The 25861-nt window shown below is 56.1% G+C and overlaps 1 protein-coding gene across 4 annotated transcripts; it reads right to left on the bottom strand.

Annotated features, from left to right (window-relative positions):
- Positions 1 to 1254: 1254 nt before the first annotated feature.
- On the bottom strand, positions 1255 to 25447 carry GPRC5C (G protein-coupled receptor class C group 5 member C). 4 transcript variants are annotated; one of them, XM_039476562.2, is made up of 5 exons: positions 24309 to 25447; positions 15447 to 16529; positions 11617 to 11711; positions 8901 to 9050; positions 1255 to 6794 (listed from the first exon to the last, which is right to left on the bottom strand). In XM_039476562.2, exons 2-5 carry the CDS (start codon positions 16495 to 16497, stop codon positions 6726 to 6728), a joined length of 1365 nt encoding a protein of 454 aa, XP_039332496.1. In that variant the 5' UTR covers positions 16498 to 16529; positions 24309 to 25447; the 3' UTR covers positions 1255 to 6725. The 4 variants fall into 4 exon arrangements, with proteins under 4 accessions (XP_039332496.1, XP_039332494.1, XP_039332495.1 ...); XM_039476560.2 differs by lacking the exon at positions 1255 to 6794 and adding an exon at positions 15242 to 15286 and having other exon boundaries at positions 8469 to 9050; positions 24309 to 25446; XM_039476561.2 differs by lacking the exons at positions 1255 to 6794; positions 24309 to 25447 and adding exons at positions 15242 to 15286; positions 23928 to 24302 and having other exon boundaries at positions 8469 to 9050.
- Between the last annotated feature and the right edge of the window lie 414 nt (positions 25448 to 25861).

Genomic DNA, 25861 nt, shown 5'->3' with positions numbered 1-25861 from the left:
CCGGTCTCTGTAAGTCCGGAATTGGATTCTTCTGAAAATTCTGCTTTGCTTTGTGGGGTGTGATGCAGATGGGGGTTGGGGCTAACAGCGCCCTGCCCCAGCCCTCTCACCACCTTCCTGGCTCTGATGAGCCCCTAAATGGGCCTGGTGAAGGGAAAGGGAGGGATCCTCCCCAGCTGGGACCGACTCCTTTTGTGCCCTTCCCACGCCCCACCCCCACGTGTGTGTGTGTGTGTGTGTGTGTGTGTGTGTGTGTATGTGTGTGTGTGTATGTTTGTGTGTGTAAGGGGTGGGCCCTGTGGGCCAGGATGCCCCCTGACCTTCAGCCCTGACAGCCCCTGGACTCACACGGTGGCCTCAGCCCAGCTTCTCCTCGGGAACCTCAGGCTGCCCATGGACACCCAGTGCCTGGGTCTCTTTCTGGTGCCCCAACCGGCCTGACTGCTAGTGACTGGCTTGCCTCCAGCAACCCCCGTCCCGGCCCCCACATCAGGGTGGGGCAGAAAGTGTCCCTGCAGTGAGAGGGCCTGGCAGGTAACACGCTGCCCAAATACTGTCAGGCCAAGGGTCACAGTTCCCAGGCCCGCCTGAAGCAGCTGGCAGCCGCGGGGAGCGGGTAGACCAGCACCAGAATCCTGGGATGCAGGGACCTCCGGTTCCAGGCCCCCAGCCTGTGTGGCTGCCTCAAGTGCCCACCGTGAAACCCTAGGGGAGTGGGTTTCCACCCGGACAGTTTGCCCCCTGTGGACATTTGGCCGTGTCGGGAAACGGTTTTGGCTGCCACGGCTTGGGGGCTGGCTGTGCCCCTGACATCCAGTGGAGGGGGTCAGGGATGCCACCCGCTATCCCGCAGTGCTGGGGCCAGCCCCACTACACGGCGATCTGGCCCAAATGTCGCTGGCGGAGCCGAGGAACCCCGGCCTAGAGCCAGACCGAAGGCAGTCGCAGGGATCCCCGTGCCTCCGGCCCCACTATGCCCACCCGCGGAGACGCCACGACCCGGCGGGCCTCCAGGAGGGGCTTCTTCCCTTGGGAAAAGGGGCCAGGGCCTGCTTCCCTGGCATCACCCATCCCACCCCCGTTTCTGCGCTGGCCTGGGAGACGCGGGGATGAATGCGACCCCCGCAGTACCCTGCGGCCACAAGGCCCGGCACGGAGGGCGGGGAGGGGCGGAGCGCGGCGGCCGGGCCCCCAGGGTGCGGCAGGAGCTGGGACAGATGGCTCAGGCCGCGGCCCCGCGGAGGGGATCGGGTTGCAGAGGCCCGGCCGGGGGTTGGGGTGGGGCGCGGGAGGCGGCCTCGGGTTGGCTGGCGCTGGGATGGCCGGGCCCTAGCGGGAGAGGCACGTGGGCGCGCCGGCTGCTCAGGCCCACCCCCACCTCCCCCAACCCAGGTGCATCTGCGGCACAGCCCTGGGGCTTTAGGTCCTCTCTCCACTGCTGGGGATCCCACCTCCAGGGCTTAGAGCTGGAGACATGGGGTGCATTTTACAGATGGGGAAACCCTGGGGAGGCAAGGGAGCTGTCCAAGGCCACAGAGCTAGCTGGAGCCGGGCCCTGGCCCGAGATGCCCTGCCCACCTTCAGAGTGCCGCTTGGGAAGGGGATGGTGGAAACTTGCTGAAGGCACCTGCCTGCTTAATCCCAAAACGCATTTCCTGGGACTCACCATGGCCACCCCCACTTCAGCCTTCAGGCCTGACCTGGCAAAGCAGGGCAGGGACCACATCACTCTCATCTCCACCCACTCCCCTCCACCCAGTAGACACTCAGTGGACATTTGCTGGCAGAGAGCAGTTCCGTCCCAGCTCTTCGGCCTAGCTTCTTAGACTTCCTGAGCACCTGGTGATCCTCCTAACGCCTGTTAGTCCTTCTTCCCTGCCAATCAGGCACGGGCACTGCCTTAGCATCCTCTTCCAGCTGCGGCAACCTGCCAAGCCACCCACTCTAGGGACCCAGGGCATGAGGCACAGCAGAGGGGAGGATGTGGCACCAGGAGGTGCCAAACTGAAATCTGGCCAGGAGATCTGCTTGTCTGAGATGGAAACACGAGGCAGATGGTGCCTGGATGCTCTGCCTTGGCTATGACTTTCAGGGGGTGACCCTGAGGGGACAGAATGCCAATCACAAACTCAGGGGGCTGGTACCCCCATTTTTCAGATGAGAAGACTGAGGAAGGACCAAGGGAGCTGCTGAAGGTCACAGAGCTACTAACAGCCAGGACCTGAACCCGCAGCCTCTGATTCCGGAGTCATATTCTCTCCATGCTGCAGAGTGGCTTCCTGCTACGAGGGCATGGGTCCCTGCTCCCTACTCTCTTCTCCAAGGGCACTGGTGACTTGATTCTTTTAATCACCCGCACCCCAGAGGGACCTGCTGCTCCAGCCTCTGCCGATCAGCAACCTTTTCTCAAGGAGGATGAGGTCAGAGCCGCACCCCGGGCCCAGGGAGGATGAGGTCAGAGCACTCCCAGTCCGGTGCAGATGCTAAATAATTCATGCAGCTGCTGTGAACAGGGGCTGCAGCTTCCTGGAGGCCCCAGACTGGAGACGGCAGACAGGAAAGAAATGCGGGTCCCTGGCACCTGGGCCTGACCTTGGCACGTCCTCTGGGGCTAGTTAAAGTGCTGGCCTTGGAGAGAATGGCTTGGAGGGCCGACAGACCCTTCCGGGCAGCACCCTCCCACCCCCAAGGCAGGCACTTAGCCTCAGCTGCACCCCCAAGGCAGGCACTTAGCCTCAGCTGCCTGCTCTCTTCTGTGAGCTGTGGGTGGCTGATGAACAAGAGCGGAGACACAAGTAAACTGGAAAGCCCGGCATGGCGCTCGGCGGGTCTTCATGGCCTGGGGGATTGATCAGCCATCCCTGCTTCTGGTATGCCTTTTTTTTTTTTTTTTTGAGACGGAGTCTCACTCTGCCACCCAGGCTGGAATGCAGCGGCACAATCTCGGCTCACGACAACCTCTGCCTCCCAGGTTCAAGCAACTCTCCTGCCTCAGTCTCCCAAGTAGCTGGGATTACAGGAGCACGCTACCAGGCCTGGCTAATTCTTAGGTTTTGCCATATTGGCCAGGCTGGTCTCAAACTCCTGACCTCGGGATCCACCCACCTTGGCCTCTGAAAGTGTTAGGATTACAGGCGTGAGCCACCACACCTGGTCTTTGGCATGCCTTTCTGTGTATGGAGAATTTCACCCAATGGGTTGTCCTGGCTGCCTCTACCAGCCATGAGAGGCAGCAACAGGGTTACTATTGGGGTTGCCTGCCCTCCCCCCGCCCCCCACATCTTGTGTAGGCAGCAGAGTTCTCTGGCCTTGGCTGGTAGAGAGCTCAGTGGTTTTTGGAGGCCTGGTTTTCCCCTTAAAATAAATCCCCAACAAAGCAAAAGGTTAGTTGGAATCAAACAGCCTTTGTTGGTGTAGAAGCAAGAGGTATATGGGGGAAATACACATGAAGAAATCTCAGAGGCAGGGTGGGGGTGGGGTGGGGGAGCAGGCACCTGGAATCCCAGCTACTTGGAAGGCCGAGATGGGAGAATCGCTTGAGGCCAGGAGTTCAAGACCAGCCTGGGCAGCATAGCAAGACCCTGTCTCTAAAAATAATTTTAAAAAACAAAACAAAACTAGTAAATCTCAGAAGAATCTATGAACACACAGGAATTCAGTGGCAGTAAGCCCTCACCCACGGAGGTAAGGTCATTTAATCCTGAGCAGTTATGAAGGCCAAAGTCCTCGGCATTAAGCTGTGTGGTGTCACAGTGGTGGGTGTGAGGTTTCCCACGGTGTTGGCTGGATGATGGTGAATCTACAGGCTCTGCCTGTTCTAGTTTTCCTCCATTCAAGGCTTGTGATGCTGTTTGATAACCCCAAGAAGGGCCTCTGTCCTCCTAAGAACTCATCTGTCTTTTTCGCCACTTGGCTCAGGCCGGAGTAAGCAGGGCCAGTGGGAGGGTACTCCTGAATCCCGGGAGCCTGCACCTTTCAGGAGCCCATCCCTCCCTGGTCACAAGCAGACCCCCAGAGGACTCAGGCTATACACAAACCCACGTCCACTGGAGACTGCAGCCTCTGGGCATCAGGCACTGCCAGGGACTCCTTTGAAGTTATCACCTAGAGGCCAGGCACGGTGGCTCGTGCCTGTAATCCCAGCACTTTGAGAGGCCGAGGTGGGCGGATCACCTGAGGTCAGAGTTTGAGACCAGCCTGACCAACAAGGAGAAATCCTGTCTCTACCAAAAGTAAAAAATTAGCCGGGCGTGGTGGCAGGTGCCTGTAATCCCAGCTACTCTGGAGGCTGAGGCAGGAGAACTGCTTGAAGCCAGGAGGTGGAGGTTGCAGTAAGCCGAGGTTGCACCACTGCACTCCAGCCTGGGCGATGAGAGCGAAACTCTGTCCGTCTCAAAAAACAAAACAAAAGAAAAGAAAGAAAGAAAAAGAAAGAAAGAAATTATCAGCTAGGAAAGTGCCTTGATTCACTAAGGGATCTTACGGCTGGTAAGCTAGTCCAAGAGCAGCGTGAGGCCCGCGGGACTCCCCGCTTCCCTTCCACCGGAGGGAAAGAACTCTGATCATGGACTTCAGCAAGCCAGCAACTCAGAGTTCGGGCGCCACAGGCAGGGCTGCGGTCCTACTCTGCAGGGACCATGTGCCCAATTTAGCTCTGGAAAAACATGCCAGTGACAAAGGCACAGGCTGCTGGGGATGAGGGTGGCACTGGAAAGAGGTGGGGCTGGCTACAGGGCACCTCCCCTGAAGAGGTGCTGCTAGGTTGCCACCCTCCACCCCGGCACCCAGACGTGCTGCTGGGCTGAGGACTCAGCTCCAGGGCCCACCTTGGATAAGTCAGCTCCGTCTGGTACCAGGGGCAGGGAAAACCCCAGGAGACGATGCTAAAGAGAGCCCATTTTCACCAGCCTGGAGCTGTGCCCATCTCTGTCCTTGGTGCCAGCGTCATGGAGGCCCTGAGAAGGCCCCCTCTTCCCTGGGTCACTATCAGGATCCTTTGGAGCATGTCCGAGGGCCCAGAACACAAGAGGCTCCTCCAGTGATGAACCAGCGCCGGCACACCCAGGGGCTGCCCAAGGTGAAGTAGAAACTTAAAAGCATCCGCCCATCAGGAAAGAGCACAGTCTTTAGTCCCGGGTCCCACTTACCTGAGGATGCCACTCACATATCTGCCCATCAGGAAATAGCATCTTGAGTCCTGGATCTCACGGGCCACCCCACGTCCAAGTCCCCGTCACGGGAGAGGCCTGGACTCCAGTTCATCTGGTCCAGGGCTCTCCACTGGTCCCTGAGACGGCAGTCCTGACCCCGACCCCTCATGTCCTAAGGGTGCTTCTAGGCCCTGACCGGAGATAGCCACGGGAGGCCCCTGCTGCATTCCCAGAACCCGTGAGGTCCCAGGAATCAGGCCCATTGACACCTGTTGCTGCCATAGGAGCCATCTTGCACCCCGGTTGCCAGGGTGGCCTGCCATTCCCAAATCCTTAGTGAGCTCTCCATGAGGTAGGGCTGGAGGGACAGAGCTGCCTCTTCCCAGCGTGGCCATCCTCATCCCAGACGGCAAGGGGCAGTGGGGGCAGAGTGCAGGCAGGGCTGGCCTGGCTTGCTGATGGGACCCACTTTGTGGAAGAAGTGGACGGCTCAGGGGCTCTCCAGGGAAACCCCCCAGGGGCGCAGATCGGGACCCACAGGCTGGGGAGAGCAGCAGTGTGCCCAGGCCTCGGGCTGAGTTCTGCCCCCATCTCAGTGGCATTCCACGGTCCAGGTGGTGGCCAGAAGGCCCTGGTGAGAAGGGCAAGGGCCAATTTCTGCCCCGGCTTGTTTCCAAAGACTCATGGAGGAGATCCATCTAGGCAGAGGACAAGCTAATGCCAGACACCACGAGGGCGGGGCCAGGAAGGTCCAGAGTCAAGATGGGGCACTGAGGCCTGCCTTTCACGATGGGGAGGATGGCCACCTGGAGAGCCACAGCTCAGGGACACAGGGCTATGATTCAGGGAGGGTGTCAAGAGGGGAGCTGGAGGCGGCCTGGGGGACAGCTCCCTGCAGCCGCAGCCTCTTGGGGACCAGGAAGATGGGCTGGGCAGGAAAGGGAGGAGCCCTAGGCCCTCCAGTCACATGCTCAGGGCTTCGCAGGGGCCCACTCAGTTCACTGCTTCAGGTCGGTGAACTCCGGTCCCTCCCAGCTCCAATGACAAGGACGGGAAAGGTGCTGGGCCCAGCCCAGCCCGGGTACAGAGGAATGAGGACATCAGGATGCCGTGCGATCCAGGGAAGAGGGCTTCTACCATCTCGTTTTACTTTGCGGGGACTGAGCCTAAAGTAACCAGAAAGAACAAGAGTCAACAGGGACTCTACCATGCGGGGCCCAAGCACTGGCTTTTACTTAAAAATAGTGTTTTGGTCCCCAGGAGGCCAGTGCAATCTGAACATAGAAGGAGAAGTTTGGGAGAAGTTTATTTTTTTTTCCCAGCAACCTTTCTCTCCCTTTCAACAAAAACATTTCTTCCCTACAACTGGTATCAGAAAATAGCTTCTGACTAGTTGTGGAGAAACATTCCCAAGCCTGGGAGGAGTGGGCTCCCCCGGACAGGCCTGGCAACCCTCTGGCAAAGCCTCGAGCCAGCATCCAAAGGTCAGGACCCTGCTGTCTCAACCACACGCTGGAAGTGCCGTCCACTGGACTGGCTCGCCCAGCGTGGGCCACGGAGGAAGGCTGCTGGCCATCAGAGTCTTAGGAAAACCTGGTGGGTGTTGGCCTGTCCACCCAGACTTCTATGGGTCAGTTCGCTTACCTGTAAAAGGGGGCGGTATAACCACTCTGAGACCCTGCCTTACCCCAAAATGGTATAGTTCTGGTACTTTGAGTCTGGAAAAGGGAGAGAATACTAGTCCTGCCCACCTCCTAGGGCAGCCTCAGGGAGTAAAATGAGCTGGTGGGCCGGGCATGGTGGCTCATGCCTGCAACCCTAGCACTTCAGGAAGCCGAGGTGGGCAGATCACTTGAGGCCAGGAGTTTGTGACCAGCCTGGGCAACACGGTGAAACCTTGTCTCTACTACATATAGAAAAGTTAGCTGGGTGTGGTGGCACATGTCTGTAATCTCAGCTACTCGCGAGGCTGAGCCAGGAGGATCACTTGAACCTGGGAGGCAGAGGCTGCAGTGACCTGAGATTGTGCCACCGCACTCCAGCCTGGGCAACAGAGCAAGACTCTGTCTCAAAAAATAAAATTATATTAAAAAGCAGCCGGGCGCGGTGGCTCAAGCCTGTAATCCCAGCACTTTGGGAGGCCGAGGCGGGTGGATCACGAGGTCAAGAGATCGAGACCATCCTGGTCAACATGGTGAAACCCCGTCTCTACTAAAAATACAAAAAATTAGCTGGGCATGGTGGCGGGTGCCTGTAATCCCAGCTACTCAGGAGGCTGAGGCAGGAGAATTGCTTGAACCCAGGAGGCGGAGGTTGCGGTGAGCCGAGATCGTGCCATTGCACTCCAGCCTGGGTAACGAGAGCGAAACTCCGTCTCAAAAAAAAAAAAAAAAAGCAAATGAGCTGACGAGGAAAGGCTTTGCTTACTGACTTCTTTTTTTTTTTTTTTTTTGAGACTGAGTCTTGCTGTTGGCCAGGCAGGAGTGCAGTGGTGCAATCACAGCTCACTGTAGCCTCAACCTCCTGGGTTCCAGACATCCTCCCACCTCAGGCCTGTGAGTAGCTGGGACTAATGCCTGGCTAATTCTTTAATTTTTAAATTTTTTTTTGTAGAAACAGCACCTCACTATTTCACCCAAGTTAGTCTGGAAATCCTAGGCTCAAGCGATCCTCCCACCTTGGCCTCCCAAAGTGCTGGAATTATAAGCGTGAGCCACCGCACTTTGCATAAATGGACACTTTAATGACCACTCAGGAATGAAACCAGCCAGAACTGGCCCAACCCTTTGCACCTTTATCAACCCATTCGTAAACAATTCCTGACCCTCTCTAGGCCATTCCTTTGCATGTATCACATGGTGTGATCTCAAAGCATGGAGCAGAAGAGTCCCCACTTTGTCCCCTGTGGGATCTTCCCTGTCATTCATCCCAGGAGAAGCTAAAATTAGTTCATCTTCCCTTATACGCACAGACACATGCTCAAGGCCCACCTTCCCAATCCTGTCCCCGCAGCCACTGGAGGGGGGTCCCAGAGGAAAGCTGCCTGGCCTCAGACAAGCCCAGGTGCGGGACTGCATCCGAGGCACGCACTGAGCCCAGGTGTTCAATCTGATCGCACACAATACAGAAAGAGGACCAGCTAAAGAATCCTTCGCTGGGGAGAGGCATCAGCCACTTAATTGGAGAAATCTGCAGCAGCTTTAAATGTGAGCTGGATTTGGAGGGAAGAGAAAGACTCGTCACCCACAGGCCACGGTGGAGGAGAGGTTCATTGGAAGCCATGAGCCCAGGTCAGAAACCACAGCCCCAGAGCGAGAGTTAATAAAGCAGAAACATGTTTATTAGGCACTCTTGTTCCTCACAGAGGAGCAAGATCCAGGCCTGAGCGCCTGGTAAGTCTCTTGAGGTTGCAGGAATCTCCAGAGAAACATAGGCGCTGCCCGGCCACCACCCCGAGAACACTATTTGGCTGGAGTGAGACCGCCGAGGTGACCCTGGCAGGGGGCCGAGCTTGGGCTCCTCTACTCCACAAACACCGAGGAGTGGGTGGGGACACCCAGGACATCCACCCCAACACTGGCAGGAAGGGAGGCCCATCCAGCTCCGGGGCCCCCGCTGCTGAGCCTGCCAGGGGGAGGAGAAGCCTGAAGAGCCCCTTGTCCAGGGCCAGGTCCCCAGGGCCCTCCCCAAATCTGCCCGCCTTTCCTGGCCACCGCTGACTCAGTCCCACACGTAGGGGTTTCTAAAGACCTGAGAGTTCTTGCCATCTTTCAGCGGCACGGCCGCCTGGTGGCTCTGGGCCGAGTACATGTCTTCAGCCCGCAGGGTCGAGTTGGCACTGCCCATCACCTGGCTGTTGGCGGTGGCCCGTGGGAGGATGACATCGTAAGCTCCTTCGGACTGGAAGGAAGAACAGGCGGTCTCACGGTCGGGGATCAGGAGCCAGGTTCCGCCGGGGCGGATGTACAAACACTTGCTTCCTGCAGGGCTGGGCCTGCCGGCTCTCCCCATCCCCCGCAGCTTCCCCCTCGGCTCCTCTGCCCCCTCTGGTTGGGCCCCAGGGGCAGCCTGGGATGGCCAAATCTGAGCCCCTTACCTCACCCTGCTTCTGGGCAGGGGAACAGGGCCCCTGGTGACCTTGGATGGTGCTGGAGCTTAACAGAGGGAGGTCCTCTTCCCAAGCCCCCCCCCCCTGCTTCCAATTCTTTAGGGAAACCTTAGGGCCAGTGGAGGGTCAGCCACACGGAGCTGCTACTACCTGTCTGGTATGGCTCCCAGGCCCCCTCCCTCCAAGAATCTTACCCCGAGTCCACCACTGTCACTGCCACCCCCTACCATCACAGCTGTGGCTTCTCTGGCCGAGGACATGGCCCTGGGTGCGCCCACACCTCTCTCTGGGCATCTAGGCTGGCCGGTCTGATTTGGAGTCTTCTTTTTTTTAAGTGGAGATGGTGGCAGTGCAGGGGGGGGGTTGTCTCACTACATTGCCAGGGCTGGTTTCGAACCACCCCCACCCCAGGACCTCAAGCAATTCTCCCATGTTAGTCTCCCAAAGCACTGGGATTAAAGGCATGAGCCACTGCATCTGGCGCAGATTTCTTGTCTTGAAACCTGAATTCTCTGCCTGGAACTGGGTCTTGCTCCCCTGTGGGTGAGAGACACTGGCTGTGGGGTTTAGAGGGTCCTGAGGTAGCTGTTCTGGTTCCCATGCTGCAGGGAAGGTGAATTCCTGGCCCCTGTGTCTTAGCCCTATGGGAAAGAGCTGCCACCAAATCTCTGTAGCTGCCAGGCCCCGAACCAGCCTTCAAGTCAATCAGACCCAGGAGGGCCTCAGGCCTGTCTGCAATAGCTCCCTGTCCATGTGGCCCCGAACCTGGGTGTGCATTGGAATCACCTGCGCTGCTTGTTAAGCCTCACCAACTCGTAGCTGGACCCTCCCCAGTGGGCCCCACGCAGCTGGCAGCAACTGGGGCTGGGGGAGGGAGTGCCGAAAGCAGGGCTTACAGATCTGCTCTGGATAGTGCCCCCTGGTGGCCATGCCCTGAAGGGATGCTAACAGTTGGCTCCATTCCAGCTCGGGCCCCGCCCCGCCCGCACTTTTATTATTTTTATTTTTTGAGATAAAAAGTATTGTTGTCCAGGCTTGAGTGCAGTGGTGAGATCTTGGCTCACTGCAGCCTCCAAATCCAGGGTTCAGGCGATTCTCTGGCCTCAGCCTCCCTAGTAGCTGGGGCTAGAGGCGTGTGCCACCGCATCTGGCTTTTTTTTTTTTTTTTTTTTTTTTAAGTAGAGATGAGGTTTCGGCATGTTGGCCAGGCTGGTCTTCAACTCCTGACCTCGGTGAACCACGTGCCTCAGCCTCCCAAAGTGCTGGGATTCCCGGTGTGAACCACTGCGCCTGGCCCCCATCTGTACTTTTAGCAGGTTCCCAGGTGAGACTAACGCTGGTGGCCCACGGGGGACCATGTTTTGAGAACTAGTCAGATAAAATCTCCCTGTTAGTACACATCATCCCCCAGGAATCCAACTCCAAACACGCTGGGGAGCAAGGCGCAATGGCCGTGAGGAAAGCCACTCAGGAAAGGCTTCTGTGGCTCCCTACGTCCCCAGGGCTGGCGGCCCGCAGTTTCCACTCCTGGTCCTCGGGAAACTCTCCTCTGCCCGGGCTCAGGTTCAGGCTCAGGGAGGGGGGAAGTGCTGGGATTGGAAGCTTCAGCCACACTCACCTCCCCCTGCCCTGGGGTTCTCACAGAGAGGGCGGGGAGGGGGATGAGAACGCCACCCGGCTGACCTCGCTTCCTGTTCCCAGCGTCCTGCCAAGAAGGGTCACTGACTTCTCCCCACAGCCTCTGCCAGCCGGGAGGAGGAACACATATAGGAGTGAGTGGAAGTGAGTAGAATCCAACCCACCGTCTTCCTGCTCCCCCCTCTCCCCTTGCTAACGGAGCATCTAGTTTCCAGAACCCAGGGGAGGTGTAAGGTCGAGACTCACTGCCTGCCGGAGTGGGAGGGGAGGCACGGGCCCCCTTGGCACAGCTGTGGTTCAGAAGTAAACAAACACCTCTCCAGACCTGCTACATTTGGTCCCTTGTCCACTTCGGGAGCACCTAGCTGAGACCCTCCTTTGTCCCTCCCCAGCTTCTCCGGAATAAAGCTGGCAGCTCCCACCAAGGAGAGCTCACCCAGCATTCCCTGTGGCATCCAGACACGGCCTATGTGGATGCCCCAGTGACACAGGGCAGGCCCGCTGCAGTGCAACTGAAGGTGGTGGGCACACCGGCTCCAGGAGAAGGAGGTCGAGAACAAGGGCTCTGGATTCGCTGGTAGAAGCACCAGATGGAGAAACCTGCCTTTCCCCCACCACTTCCACCCAACCCAGCTCCGGCCACATGGCCTGCTCCCGCTGGCCTGCTAAGGCTGTGCTCTGTAGCCCAGCCGTGTCACGGGGACCTGGGGACCCACTCACCGGGCCTTTGTGCATCAGGGCCATCTCGGTGGGCTGGTACACACTGGTCAGCAGCTGCCCGTTGTACCCGCTGTATGGCGACACTGGTCTCTTAGCTGCAAGGAAAAGCAGGAACAAATTGAAGATCCCAGAGCTCTCAGCTCTCTTCCCCACCTCCCGCAAGGCAAGCAAGGCTCTCTGGGGGCAGGGAAGAGGGACGAGGGGACAGGCCAACCCTGGCATAGTCTCTAACCCAGGAGTGGCCAACTTGGGGGTGAGGTTGTGAACACGGGGGCCCCCCTCCCAAGCCCCACACCCCTTTGTACAGATGCACGGGAGAAAATGACACCGTGGGCTTCCCTGCAATGTAGGACCCCCAGCCCCAGACTCAAGAGCTCAGAAAATGCTCTGTCAGCAACCTCCACATCCCCATCCGCTCTCTGGGGCCAGAGGCCAAGAGGACACATGGGCCTTCGGCCGCCTTCCAAGATGGCCAGCCTCCAGCTCTGCCTGTCACCACGGGCCAGCTGCCAGGCGCAGGGGTAAATACATCTGAGACCCATCGGCCTAAGCCCGTTCATGTCCTCCCTGGGCGCCCCTTCCCCACTGCACCAACCCAGAGGCTGGCCAGGGAGCCTTAAAGCAGTCCCATACCGTGGCCCCCCGGGGAAGTCTCCAGAACTATTTTAGCTCCAGGGATACTTCCCTGTGCCTTTCCGGTGTTGGTTTCCCGATGTGTTCCGCCCTGCTGGGCACTCCTAGGGTGTTTGAGGAGGGCTGCAGACCCACCCGGGACCTTGGAACCGGTCTGGCTGGGAGGGCGGCACAGCGGATGTCTGGCTCCGGCAGGGCCGACAGTCCCCCAGCTTTGAGGGACCGCAACCTATATAGCTTCCTAAGTGCTGGGCTCACTCTATTGATTTTTCCATTTAGAAAAAAAAAAAAAAAAGGAAGAACTCAGCCCCAAACGCTGAGAACCATTTGGTCCTGACAGACACTCGGTGTGGGGGCGGGGTCTGAGGCTCCTCCCAGCACGTGTCCATAAGCCCCGCCTCTCCGGTGGGCTTGGCCAATTCCACCCCCCATGCACACTCTCTGAGTATGACAGGGGCCACCCTGAGGGGCGGCCAGCGCCTTCGCCCAGGTAGGTAGATCAAAGATCAAGTGCCTGGCAGGGCAAGGGTCATCTCTTTCTCCAAAGAAGGGATTATGAGGATTTCACAGTTTGTAGAAAAGAATGTCTCTGATTCTGGAACTTCCGCGGCAGCCTCTGACCTCCCAGCAGAGGCCCCAGAGCTGGTGCCCGTTAACCCGGCAGTTAAGAAAGTCTTAAGCCCCCAGGCCTCCAGATCATCACAGTCTGGGGGCGGGGTCAAGGCTTTGAGATGGTGCCCTCAGATTTCCAGGTCATGTCAGATGAGGGGCTGCAGCCAGCAGGCTGAGGGAGGGCACGTGAGATGCGTGCGACGGGCCACACCGGGAAGGGAATTAGCACAGGGGCTGACCTAGAGCAGGTGCTGAGGAAATGTCAGTGGGCTGCACAGCTAACAGGGATGCTGCTGAGACCACTATGCAGCACCCCAAATGCTTTTATTAAAAAGAGAAAAAGGCCCGGTGTGGTGGCTCACGCCTGTAATCCCAGCACTTTGAGAGGCCAAAGTGGATCACTTGAGGTCAGGAGTTCAAGACCAGCCTGGCCAACATAGTGAAACCCCGTCTCTACTAAAAATCCAAAAATGGGCCAGGTGTGGTGACATGCATCTGTATTCCCAACTACTGGGGAGGCTGAGGCAGGAGAATCGCTTGAGCTGGGGAAGTGGAGGTTGCAGTGAGCTGAGATCGCACCACTGCATTCCAGTCTGGGTGACAGAGCGAGACCCCGTCTCAAAAATTGAAAAAAAGAAAAAAAATTAACTGAAAAATACTTCCTTTTAAAGAAAACTAAGGTGATTATGGATACATACATAATAGAAAACAAGTTCTGGAAGGATAGTATTAGTAAAATATGTAAAATAATAAGTCATACACATATAGCAAATAGCTAATTCTTCAAGAGAGCTTTTCATGAGCTGGGCACTAAGCAATTTATTTTTAAGATAATCCAGGCTGGAATGTGGTGGTATAATCATGGCTCACTGAAGCCTCAACCTGCTGGACTCAGGCAATTCTCCTGCTTCAGCCTCCCAAGGAGCTGGGGCCATAGGTGTGCACCACCACACCTGGCTAATTTTAAAAATTACTTGTAGAAAGCCTGTAATCCCAGCACTTTGGGAGGCCGAGGCGGGTGGATCACGAGGTCGAGAGATCGAGACCAAGCTGGTCAACAAGGTGAAACCCCATCTCTACTAAAAATACAAAAAGTTAGCTGGGCATGGTGGTGCGTGCCTGTAATCCCAGCTACTTAGGAGGCTGAGGCAGGAGAATTGCCTGAGCCCAGGAGGCGGAGGTTGCGGTGAGCCGAGATCGCGCCATTACACTCCAGCCTGGGTAACAAGAGCGAAACTCCGTCTCAAAAAAAAAAAAAAAAAAAAAAAAAAGAAAAATTACTTGTAGAGACGGGGGTCTCACTCTGTTGCCCAGGTTGGTCTCAACTCCCGGGCTCAAGCTCCACCCAGCTCAGCCTCCCAAAGTGCTGGGATTACAGGTGTGAGCCAACTCGCCCAGCCGACACTAATTAATTTAATCCTCACAAGAACCCTATGAAATAGGTACTGTTATTATCCCCATTTTACAAATGGAGAAACAGAGGCACATAGATATTATACCAGTCAATAGCTGTCACTTCTGCATATGGAACAGGATGGGATGGGTAGGACTGGGGAGGTAGCTGGGGAAAATCCCATGTTATCTGAAATGTTTGAAATTTTTTTTTTTTTTTTTTTGAGACGGAGTTTCGCTCTCGTTACCCAGGCTGGAGTGCAATGGCGCGATCTCGGCTCACCGCAACCTCCGCCTCCTGGGTTCAGGCAATTCTCCAGCCTCAGCCTCCTGAGTAGCTGGGATTACAGGCACGTGCCACCATGCCCAGCTAATTTTTTGTATTTTTTTAGTAGAGACGGGGTTTCACCATGTTGACCAGGATGGTCTCGATCTCTCGACCTCGTGATCCACCCGCCTCGGCCTCCCAAAGTGCTGGGATTACAGGCTTGAGCCACCGCGCCCGGCCAAAATGTTTGAAATTTTACAGTAAGAATATGTGCATGAATTATATAAACATAGAAAAAAAAAAAAAAAAAACTTGTTTTTTTTGAGACAGTCTTACTCTGTCACCCAGGCTGGAGTGTAGTGGCTCGAACTGGCTCACTGCAACCTCTGCCTCCTGGGTTCAAGTGATTTTCCTGCCTCAATCTCCTGCGTAGCTGGGATTACAGGCACGCACCACTACATCCAGCTATTTTTTTGTCTTTTTTTTTTTTTTTGAGACAAGGTCTTTCTGTCACCCAGGCTGGAGTGCAGTGGCACAATCTTGGCTCACTGCAACCTCTGCCTCCTGGGTGATTTGCCTGCCTCAGCCTCCCAAGTAGCTAGGACTACAAGTGTGCACCACCATGCCCAGCAACTCACACCCAGCTAAATTTTTTTGGATTTTTAATAGAGACGGGGGTTTCACGATGTGGGTCAGGCTGGTCTCAAGTGATCCACCCACCTTGGCCTCCCAAAGTGCTGCAATGACAGGCATGATCCGCCGTGCCTGGATGAAAAAAAAAAATCTTTAAAATAAATGGAATTTAGAGACACTTAGGCAGAAAACCTCAAGAACCTTCCCTTTTGCTCAAGAGACTGGCTCCCTGTCCTGCAGTAAAAGATGTGGGACAGAGACAGGGGCCTGGGGGGCACTCCTGGAGACCCACCTGCTGCTGGCTCATCCATGGAAAAGGCCTTGTTCTCCACGAACATGCTCTGACCCTTCTGCTCTTTCAAGATGGTCTCATAGCCCACGCCCCGGGTGGGGTACATATCCCCCTGGTAGCTTTGCTCTGGACTGGACTTGGTCACCTGGGAGACCTCGGGGATGACATAGAAGACGACGAAGGCCCAGGCGTTGGCGGCGAGGGCGATGGCCAGCGTGGGGTCATCCCAGGTGGGACTGTTGCGCTGCCTGTTGCCGTAGGTATACATGACAATCCACACCACCCAGATGGCCATGGAGGTGGTCGTGGTGAGCAGCACGAAGACTCCATGCTTACGCCAGCGCTTGAAGCGGCCGCACAGAGCGGGCCAGGCCCCCAGGAAGGCAGCCAGTAGCAGCAGCATGACGTAGATGAGCGCCATGACGAAGTCCATGTTGGCGATGGCGCAGGGGGAGGCCACGGCCCAGTCGGCACTGCTGTTGCCCTGAGGGCCGCCCTCGCCACTGCCCCGAACCAGGGTGATGATCAGCCACTCCGTGTTGATGATGACCTCCACCAGGGTCAGCAGCAGAGCCACAGTGAAGATCACCCAGCCCCGGGGCCCATGGTTCTTCCGGGCCAGGAAGTTGAGGGCAAAGACGTGGGCCACCAGACAGGAGAAGCAGATGGCGAACAGGACCCCAAAGAGGAAGCGCCGAGAGGCACAGGTGGAGAAGTCGGGTTTCACCACGCAGGCAAACACGAGGCAGAAGAGGCCCAGGGTCCCCAGCAGGAAGAACACCTGGGTCCCCAGCAGGCTCCGCTTCTTGGTGTCCTGCACAAAGGGGAGGCTGGCCACCAGGATGATGGTGAGCACAAACGTGGTGACGACGCCTGCCCCAGCCACCGCCTCCAGGACGATGCCCCACGCCCCAGAGCGGTCACACAGGTTGTAATAGAGGGGGTTGAGGTCTGGGCTGCAGCCAGGTGGAGCATGGCCCTGGGCCCTGGCCCCTGGGAACAGGAAGAGAGGCAGTCCCAGGCACATCACCAAGGCTTTGTGGATGGCCATCCCGGCTCCCAGGCCAGGCTCCAGTCAGGTCCCTAGAGAAGAAATGGACAAAGGAAGGAAGCAAAAGGGACAAAATTAGTCCTCCAAGGTCAGACTCCCATAAACATGGTGCTGTTCCCCCATCCCAAACCCAGTGAGACAGTGCTAGCTGACCAGGAGGCTCTCTGGACTTCAGAATCCTTCTTAACACAGAACCCCTAAGAGGCCTTTCAACTGGCTAGAGAGGCAAATGAGATGAAACCCATTTGTCAGCCCTTTTCTTAGTCATGGCAAAGATAAAAACTGTCACGGAATTTTCAGTTCCCTCCCTTCCACCAACCATAACCTGGGTTCAGCTATTCCCTGAGCTCTGGCAGCTGGGGTGGAGGACGAAGGGGCTTGTGAACAAGTCAAGACCAAGCACCCTACCCACCCAGCACTTCCTGTCTGCCCGGGGACTTCCAGGCTTCAGGAGGTCAACCGCTATGCCCCTAAACTCCATCCCTGTGATGCTTAAATACATAGCCAGGCAGCTAGGCATTCATTCATTCATTCATTCACTCATTCATTCATTCAGTAAGGGCTTAACAAGCACCTGAAGCAGGCACAGCCAGCAGCCAGGAAAAAAAGAGACAGTCATTTTCCCATTTTCAGTGCCAAGTCTCCACTTCAGAATCCTCCATTTTTTTGCCTAGCTCAGATGCTGAAGTCAAGGATAAAATAAAGTCCCCAGCTAAGGAGTTAATGACTTAATGCAAACATTTTCCTGCAGAGCATTAACATTTTAAAAGCAAGTACCAGGCAAGGGCAAGGCAAAACCCAAAGGAATTACTCTTTAATGGAAGCCTTTAAGACATCCTCACTAGAAGGCAAGAAAGTTAGCTTTTATTAACACCAGCAAGGTATTTTTCACTTCATCTTCTCACTGCAAGCTCTACCAAGTGCCACAGAGCTGCACCAGAGAAGAAAACCAAACCCCTGCTCCTAATAGCGACTGGATTTTCCCTGTGTGAAGTGGAGGTAATGGATGTATCAGGTTAAGCGACATTAAAGACCAAATCAATGAGTTTTCTCCAATCAAAAGTTTTCAATGTACTTGGAGGAAACCTTACACTGAAAATGTAAATGCAGCTGGGCACGTTGGTTCATGCCTATCATCCCAGCACTTTGGTAGGTCAAGGTGGATGGGTTGCTTGAGTCCAGGAGTTTGAGACCAGCGTGGGCAACATGGTGAAACCGGTCTCTACAAAAAAATATATAAATTAGCAGTCGGGCATGGTGGCTCACAACTGTAATCTCAGCACTTTGGGAGGCCGAGGTGGGCAGATCACTTGAGGTCAGGAGTTTGAGACCAGCCTGACCAAAATGGTGAAACCCCCATCTCTACTAAAAATACAAAAATTAGCCAGGTGTGGAGGTGCGCACCTGTAATGCCAGATACTCAGGAGGCTGAGGCAGGAGAATCACTTGAGCCCAGGAGGTGAGGATGGCAGTGAGCTGAGATGGAACCACTGCACTCCAGCCTGGGCAAAAGAGTGAGACTCCATCGGAAAAAAAAAAAAAAAAAAAAATTACATATATATCTAGCAGGGTGTGGTGGCATGTGCCTGTAGTCTGAGCTGCTTGGGAGGCTGAGGTCAGACGATCATCTGAGCCCAGGAGATCAAGACTGTAGTGAGCTGCAGTACCACTGCACTGTAGCCTGGGCAACAGAGCGAGACTCTGTTTCCAAAAAAAGAAAGAAAAAGAAATTTTAAATGCTTTAAGAAGCACATTATGCACTTTGAAATTCTATGAACGCAGGTAGTCCACATTTAAGTCACCCCACGTGTTCAAATAACTAGTTGTAACCCTGCCTCATCAGGAACTCTGGAAAGACAGCAACCAAGCTTTCCTGGTCTGACAGTGACCACTAGTGGCTGGCAGGGGAATGGCATTATCTAACTCTACTCTGTGAGGCTCCAGCCCTTCTTCCTTTTTTAGGGAGATTGGGGGGTTGTTTATACAAGGTTTACCTCCTTACTGGTTTTTTTTTTTTTAGACAGAGTTTCACTCGTTACTCAGGCTGAAGTGCAATGGCGCGATCTTGGCTCACTGCAACCTCCACCTTCTGGGTTCAAGCAATTCTCCTGCCTCAGCCTCCCGAGTAGCTGGGCCTACAGGCGTGCGCCACCACGCCCAGCTAATTTTTGTATTTTTAGTAGAGACGGGGTTTCACCACATTGACCAGGATAGTATCGATCTCTTGACCTCGTGATCCACCCACCTCAGCCTCCCAAAGTGCTGGAATTATAGGCGTGAGCTGTTTTTTTTTTTTTGTTAAACCATTCATGGCTACTTAATTTCTAAAAGGCAAGCGAAAACCCTAAATCCCACAGCTGATAGAAATTGTCCCTCTCTTCAACACAGAAACAAAAAAAATATTAAAAAAAAAAATTCTGGCTGGGCGTGGTGGCTCAAGCCTGTAATCCCAGCACTTTGGGAGGCTGAGGCGGGTGGATCACGTGGTCAAGAGATCGAGACCATCCTGGTCAACATGGTGAAACTCTGTCTCTACTAAAAATACAAAAAACTAGCTGGGCGTGGTGGCTCGTGCCTGTAATCCCAGCTACTTAGGAGGCTGAGGCAGGAGAATTGCCTGAGCCCAGGAGGCGGAGGTGGTGGTGAGCCGAGATCGCGCCATTGCACTCCAGCCTGGGTAACAAGAGCGAAACTCCGTCTCAAAAAATAAATAAATAAATAAATAAATAAATAAATAAAAATTAAAAAAAAATTCTGTCCATAATATGTGAAAGAACACTTACTAAAACGGGGCAATGAAACTCATTAAATTAAGTGAAATAGACACAATAAAGAGGATGCATTTTCAAAGTCCCTGCAGGTCCTACATGCCACTTGAAAATACTGAGGTCTTCTTAGCCATCTCAGCTACCTCATCTTTCCATTAAGCTCGGTTAATTCTTAACATTTTCCCTCTTATGTAAATGTACTGTTGTTTTCCTAAAACACTGGCGTTGTCACAGCTAGTTTCTCTTCACTTCTAATGCAGGGCTTAAATAAGCTTCTGTAGGGGACTTTGTAAATCAGTAAAGCACCAACTATATTTTATTTACAAGTGCTGGAAAGAGGAGCAAGCCAGGGCTAAGAGCTAAGGAGTAATACTGAGCCACTCCCAGGAGATAATTTATGAATAACAACATGCTCTGGAATCCTAAATGTTCAGCTCCGTCTTGGGCCCTACAGCCAGCCAGCCAGAACTTCCAGCTGAAGCTGGAAGTAGGGAAGAGATCAAACACTGAGAAGGGCCATTTAGCCTCTGGGCACCTGCACTTTTTTTTTTTTTTTTTTGAGATGGACTTTTGCTCTTGTTGCCCAGGCTGGAGTATAATGGCGTGATCTCAGCTCATCATGCCCCGGCCTCCCAGGTTCAAGCGATTCTCCTGCCTCAGCCTCCCGAGTAGCTGGGATTACAGGCAGATGCCACCATGCATGGCTAATTTTGTATTTTTAGTAGAGATGGGGGGGGTGGGGTCGGTTTCTCCCTGTTGATCAGGCTGGTCTCAAACTCCCGACCTCAGGTGATCCACCCGCCTCAGCCTCCAAAGTACTGGAATTACAGGCTGCACCTGCACTTTCATGGGCTTCTCACCCCACTTCCCTCTGCCAGGGCCCAGTTTAGAACAGGCAACTGCTCCCAATCAGCAAATATTGACTGTGAACCAGGGAAAGAAAGGCCCTGTTGTTCTCAGAGCTGTGAAAAATACAAATGTGAACACAGTTCCTGGCTTGGCAGTATTTAAAATCTAATAGGAGAGATAAGGTAGGTCCTCAGAAAAATTACACAAGGGAGAATATGATTAAGAACCACACAACAGAATTTACCAGTAGGAGAGAGTCAAGGGCTACAGGATCACGGAAGAGAACCAGGGAGAGCAGACAAAGACTGTTCCACAGTTTTATTCAGTATCTAATTAAAAAAAAAAAAAAAATACCAGGTCCCAGACACCGGCAAGAGACGGGGACACCCGGAAGCTAAGCCCTGAAGAACGCGAGGAAGGGCTGAGCAGGCAAAGGGAGCAATGAGAGGGAAATGCAAGGCAGAAAAGATGGTGTGAGTCAAAGCCCTAGGCTGAGCCCAATCCAGAGCAAGTGAAAAAAGAATTCAGTTTGCCAAGTATCAGCTGAGTTTGTAAAGGGAGGCTGCAGCTGCTGGCTGACAGATTGGAAATACTACAGGGGCGGGGCTGGGGGCATGATTCTAAAAGGCAATGGGCAGCCACTGAAGGCTGTTTTTAGCATGATGGGGGCATAGCCAGGGTCGTGCTTTTAAGAGATGAGTGGTAAAAAAAGCACAGGCAATCGATTTGTTGGGGGGCACCTGCGACCCAGTTTAAAGGTCAAGGCCAAAGGTAAAGCCATAATGGCCAGCTCTGAGAGATCCTTTCCAAAAAACAATTGAAGGACTGGTTGGATGACGGCGGGGTGGCGGTGGGGGGCTGTGGAGCTAAAGCCCACCCTACAAGTTCAAATCTAACGGGGATGTCATTATAAAAAAATCAAGCCAGGGACCCAATGTCACTCATTCTTCTTGCCCTAGAAATACTTATCTGTACCTGCCAGCCCCCAGAAGCCCATAGGCACTTGGGCCAGGGTCAGGGAAGCTTCACAGCTCTCTATCCCCAAGCCCTCACCTCCAGTTTCCCCCTGACTTTGCGGTTGGTGAGCAGCAACTTCCTTCTGCACTTGACCCTCCAAGTCTTGCCTCTGCTGCCAACCCCCTCAATATAGAAACTTTCAAGGAATAAGAGAGGAGCCTGTATCTGCCCCTCACCCCATCCAGGTACCATGCTGCTGCCCAGCAGCAAGGCTGCTGCTTTTAGTAAGTTGCTGCGCAATTTCATAGCCTCAGAGGAAAAACCTGGTCCCATCCTGAAACACCTTATTTCTCTGGTTCACCCAGAAATGGAAGGGCAGGTGGGAAAACAGAAATATATCACTCAGGTGGGAAAACTGGGCTTTCTGGGTGTGGCTCTCATCTATTGCCTGGGACAGGGACCTTCAGAGAGTTAAAGAGAAGCTCAGAAGCACAGCTCCAGCCATCTGATGCTGGAAGTGCACATGAAGCCAATGCCACCTTTTTTGTTTGTTTGTTTGAGACAATCTCGCTCTGTTGCCCAGGCTGGAGTGCAGCGGTGCAATCTCAGCTCACTGCAACCTCCACCTCCCAGGTTCAAGTGATTCTCCTGCCTCAGCCTCCTGAGGAGCTGGGATTACAGGTGCCTGCCACCATTCCTGGCTATTTTTTTTTAGTAGAGATGGGGTTTCACCATGTTGGTCAGGCTGTTCTTGAACTCCTGACCTCAGGTGATCTGCCCACCTCAGCCTCTCAAAGTGCTAGGATTACAGGCATGAGCCACTGTGCCTGGCCCAATGCCACCTTTTAAGATGGTGGCTTTTCCTCAGGACCCTGGAGAAACCTTCTGCCTCCTGTGGGTCCCTAGACCCTGCACTAAAACTGAGCCATTTGACCCCTGAATGTTCAAATCATGTCCGTGTCTCCTTTCCAGGGCTGTAGGGTCTCTGAAGCTGGTGAACAAGACATCTCCTGGCATCCTCTGCCACAGCTAGTGCTGTGCCTAAACACAGTGGGCATTTGCAGGTCACCTCGGTGACCTGCTTAAAGGTTCTCAGAGAGTGTAAGGAGTGGGGTAGGAGGGGGATCTCCTTCCACCCTGAGTCTCCCCCACCCCACAGCTGAAGCCCAGCCCCAACCTCAGATTATTTTCTGGACAAAAGGGCCTTTTGCTTCACTTCCCTGGAATCAGTTGTACAAATATTTTTAATCACCTCTGAAATCGGCCTTTCCCCAGGCTCAGCCACCCGGCCCCCAGCTCTGGTCTGAGTCAGTCCAATCCAGTTGCGGAATCCCCCTCCTCCCTCCTTCTCTCTCCAGGGGGAGCAGAGGCCTGGTGGGCTCAGAGGCTCAGAGGCCCAAGCAACCCTGACTGGTTTCCCCCAGCAACAGTGGAGACAGCCAGGCCTTCTCACTCTTCCAGAACGACCCCGGCTTCCTTGCTCCAGCACCATCCACATACAGGCCTGAGAACCCCTCCATTCACCAGGGCAAAGGATACCATCCTGGAAAGAGAGCTCCAGGGTGTCACAGGGCCACCCAAGCTCAACACTGACCCATGGCCAATGGTTATCTTCAAGGTGCCATGATCCTGGCGCTCTCAAGGGAGGTGTTCACCCAGGGATACCTTCCTTCTTCCCATCCCACACACTCAGCAGCCTATCGAGAAAGGCGATGGCCCCACTGACAGGCTTCCTGCCTCCACTCCCATGGACTCTGTGCCTGGTGAGGTCCCACTGTCTCACCCCTCTGTCCAGGGCGCTCAGGTGTTTACCCCATTAATTAGAAGGAGCACAGGAGATGCCTGTGCCAGGAAGGAGCTGCCTCAGTGGGTAGGTTGGTGCGTGGGTGGGTAGGGGTTCCTCGAACCTCAGCCTAGATACCCCACCCCATCCCCCTACCTCTGCCCGGCACCAAGTCCAGGCATTTGGGTCAAAATGCCCTGAGCACTCTGAGACTGGGAAGCCTTCAAGGGTCTGCTCTGGAATGTCACTCTGGAATGCACCCCACCCCCCAAGGCACTCCCTCCCCAAGTCACAGTTGAAGGCACGGTGGGTGGGGGGGGAGCGGGGAGAGGAAGCTCTAGGAGCACAACACCCTGCTTCCAGATATTCTCCTCCCCACGGGCTTTAGGATCTGGATCGTGAAGTCTGTAAGTGACTGGATCTTCCTGGGTGTAACGATGCGGGTCTGGGGATGGAGGTGCAAAGGGCGCTGGAAACGCCAGCCGGGCGTTGGGGCTGGGGGGATGGGGGGGCGGAGGGTGGACGCGGTATTGAGACCTAGGGGCCAGGCTGCCAGAGGAGAGGCGCTTTGATTGTCTGAAATTCCAAACTTCCGCAGGGAGATGCCGAACCCTCTCGTCCCCACTCCAAGACGACGGTGCGGGGGTCTACACCTGCGCTCCCCGGGTGGCTGGAACGGGGAGCAGGGGAACCAGCCACTCTCTCCCAGTTTTAGGGCCACAGAAACCTGCCCTCCCCATCCACAGTAGCAGGCGGCGGAGACGACGCCGACCCACCAGAGTCACGGTGACCGCGGACTCCCACCGAGAGGCACGTGGTGGAGGGGCTCCTCTTGGAGACCCCGAATTGTGGAGTTCTTTCCTGTCCCTCCAGTCCAAGCCGCAGCGCCCGACTCCCCCACCCCCAGTCGGCTCGAGTTTGAAAACTTTCAGGGACTGAGCGGAGTTGGCGCGGCGTCCCCCGCCCGCAGGATGTCCAGCCCCCGCCTCTGCCCTCGCCCACTCCCCGCCGGCCCGACCCGACTCTTCCGGGCGGCGGAGAGGAGGGCGGAGCGGGAAGGCAGCAGCCCTTACCTGGGACGCACCGCTGGCCCCGCTCCGGCGCGGCGTTTGGGGCCAACTCTAGCCCCAGGCGGGGCGCCGGCGGGGTTGGAGGGACTCGGCGCGGGGCGCGGAGCCAGGCGGGGTCCTGGCTGGGGTGGCCGGGCCCGGGCCGGGGCGCAGGGCCTGCCTCTCCCCGGGACCCGGGCTGAGCCGGGCGCGCCGGGTCGCTCGCTCTCGCGCGGGCCTGTCCCCAGGCAAGGCACCTGGCTGTCGGTGAGAGTGGGCTGGCGCCCGCATCACCGTTACATCACCTCCATTCCGGGCGCTTATCGGGCGCCAGCAGCGCTCCAGGTATGTGCGCTCCGTTTACACAGGAACAAAGCCTGCCCGGCCCTCCCCGCCCCGACTCACCTCCAGACTGGGCCGACTCGCACTTTCCGGCTGGGGAGGAAGGCTGGAGTTTCTGGTCCTGCCGGCGAGTGGGTTGTTGCTGTTTGCTGCCACGCCCCCGCACGCGGGCGCGCGCACACTCACGCGCACTCACTTTCTGGGCTCTGCCTCCGCTGGGGCCAGCGGTGTGTGTGTGCAGCCCTGCGCGCCCCCCACCGCGTCTCCCAGCGTGCGCGCGTCCGGACACGCTCGGGGCTACCTTAGCGCGTCTCTCGCTTAGGACACTTAGCCTTTGTCACCTTTGTCCTGGCCCTCCCGTGAGACACACTTCAGGCACAGTCCGCTGGGAGCCGGCCGGAGCGAGGCGCACACTCAAGACAGAGTCCGTCTTTGTCACGCCTTCTGCGCCCCCTCCCCTCCCCAGCTTGCACACGTGGACACACCGTACACCGAGGTTTGTCTTTTGCGCGTGCCGTCCTTCTCTGGGACTCCAGTCACCAAGCGCTCCTCTCACGCGTGGCCCAAGTCCAGAGCCACTGCGGACTGTGGGCAAAGGTCGCAGGTTTCGTGCGACGGTTCCAGGTTCTGCCCAATTCAGAGCGCGCGCTCCCCTCCCCGCGTCCCTGTTCCCTGTTCTGACTTGTCCTAATTAGTTTTCACGGTTTCCTTCCCCGCGGTACAGTGTTTTAAGTTCGGCCCCCGCGGTCTCTGCGCTCCGGGACACCTTGGCTCTGACTGCGAGTTCGTCCACTCCAGCGGCCCGGGGACCTTTCCAGGAGGTCGGGTTCCCTCCAGCCCCACCCCTACTCCCTGTCCCGGGGTGGATCTGTGGGTTGCCACCCTTTCCCCTCCGGCTCCAGGAATCTGCCGAAGGGTGACCGCAGAAAAAGGAAAGTGAATCCCGGCTGGGACCTCTCCAGCCCGGTAAACAAGAGGTTTTCCGGCCGCCTTCCCCCGGGGCTGCGGGCCTCGAGGGAGGTGGGGGGCGGTGTCCCGGGGGCCCGGAGCGCGGCCTGATTAGCCCGCGCTGGAGGCCCGCAGGGGCCGAGGCGCACGGAGGAGGGAGAGGTGGTTGGGCCTGGCCGGGGCCCTGGGGACGCGGAGGGAGGGCAGGGCGCCGGGTCTCTGGGTGCCGGTTCTCGTGACGCCGAGTTGCCTGGGGCATCGCCAGCGGCGCGCAGGTCGGAGCCAGCTGGTGGCGGGGCGGGCGTGGCGGGCGGGGCGGGCGGGGCAGGCGGCCTGGAGTGTTTGCTCAACCCCCATCGCCCGAGAGGGGGAGGGGAGGCAGCTGGTCACGGGCTAGGGGGCAGCAAGGTGGAGGAGCCCGGGCAGGGAAAGGGGAGGGCATCTCCCGGGCTGCTTGCTTGCGTGCCTGCCTCGGTCTATGACAACCGGGAGTCGAAACTCTATGAATCACCCGGAGTTGCCGGAGCGATAAACCTCAGTCTGGTTCCTCCCCTAGCACACAGCCTTCTGACTCCAGGAGGGAATGTTTGCTTAGCGGCCGGAGCTGGCAGTGAGGCCCTGGTTCTCCAGAACCCTGTATCCCTTCCTGCCTTGCTCTCACGGGTTGG

Source organism: Saimiri boliviensis, chromosome 17 (genome assembly GCF_048565385.1).
Source record: "Saimiri boliviensis isolate mSaiBol1 chromosome 17, mSaiBol1.pri, whole genome shotgun sequence".
Lineage (NCBI taxonomy): Eukaryota > Metazoa > Chordata > Mammalia > Primates > Cebidae > Saimiri > Saimiri boliviensis.
The sequence above is the reverse complement of the archived record's forward strand: the minus strand, read 5'-3'. Positions and strand labels throughout refer to the sequence as shown.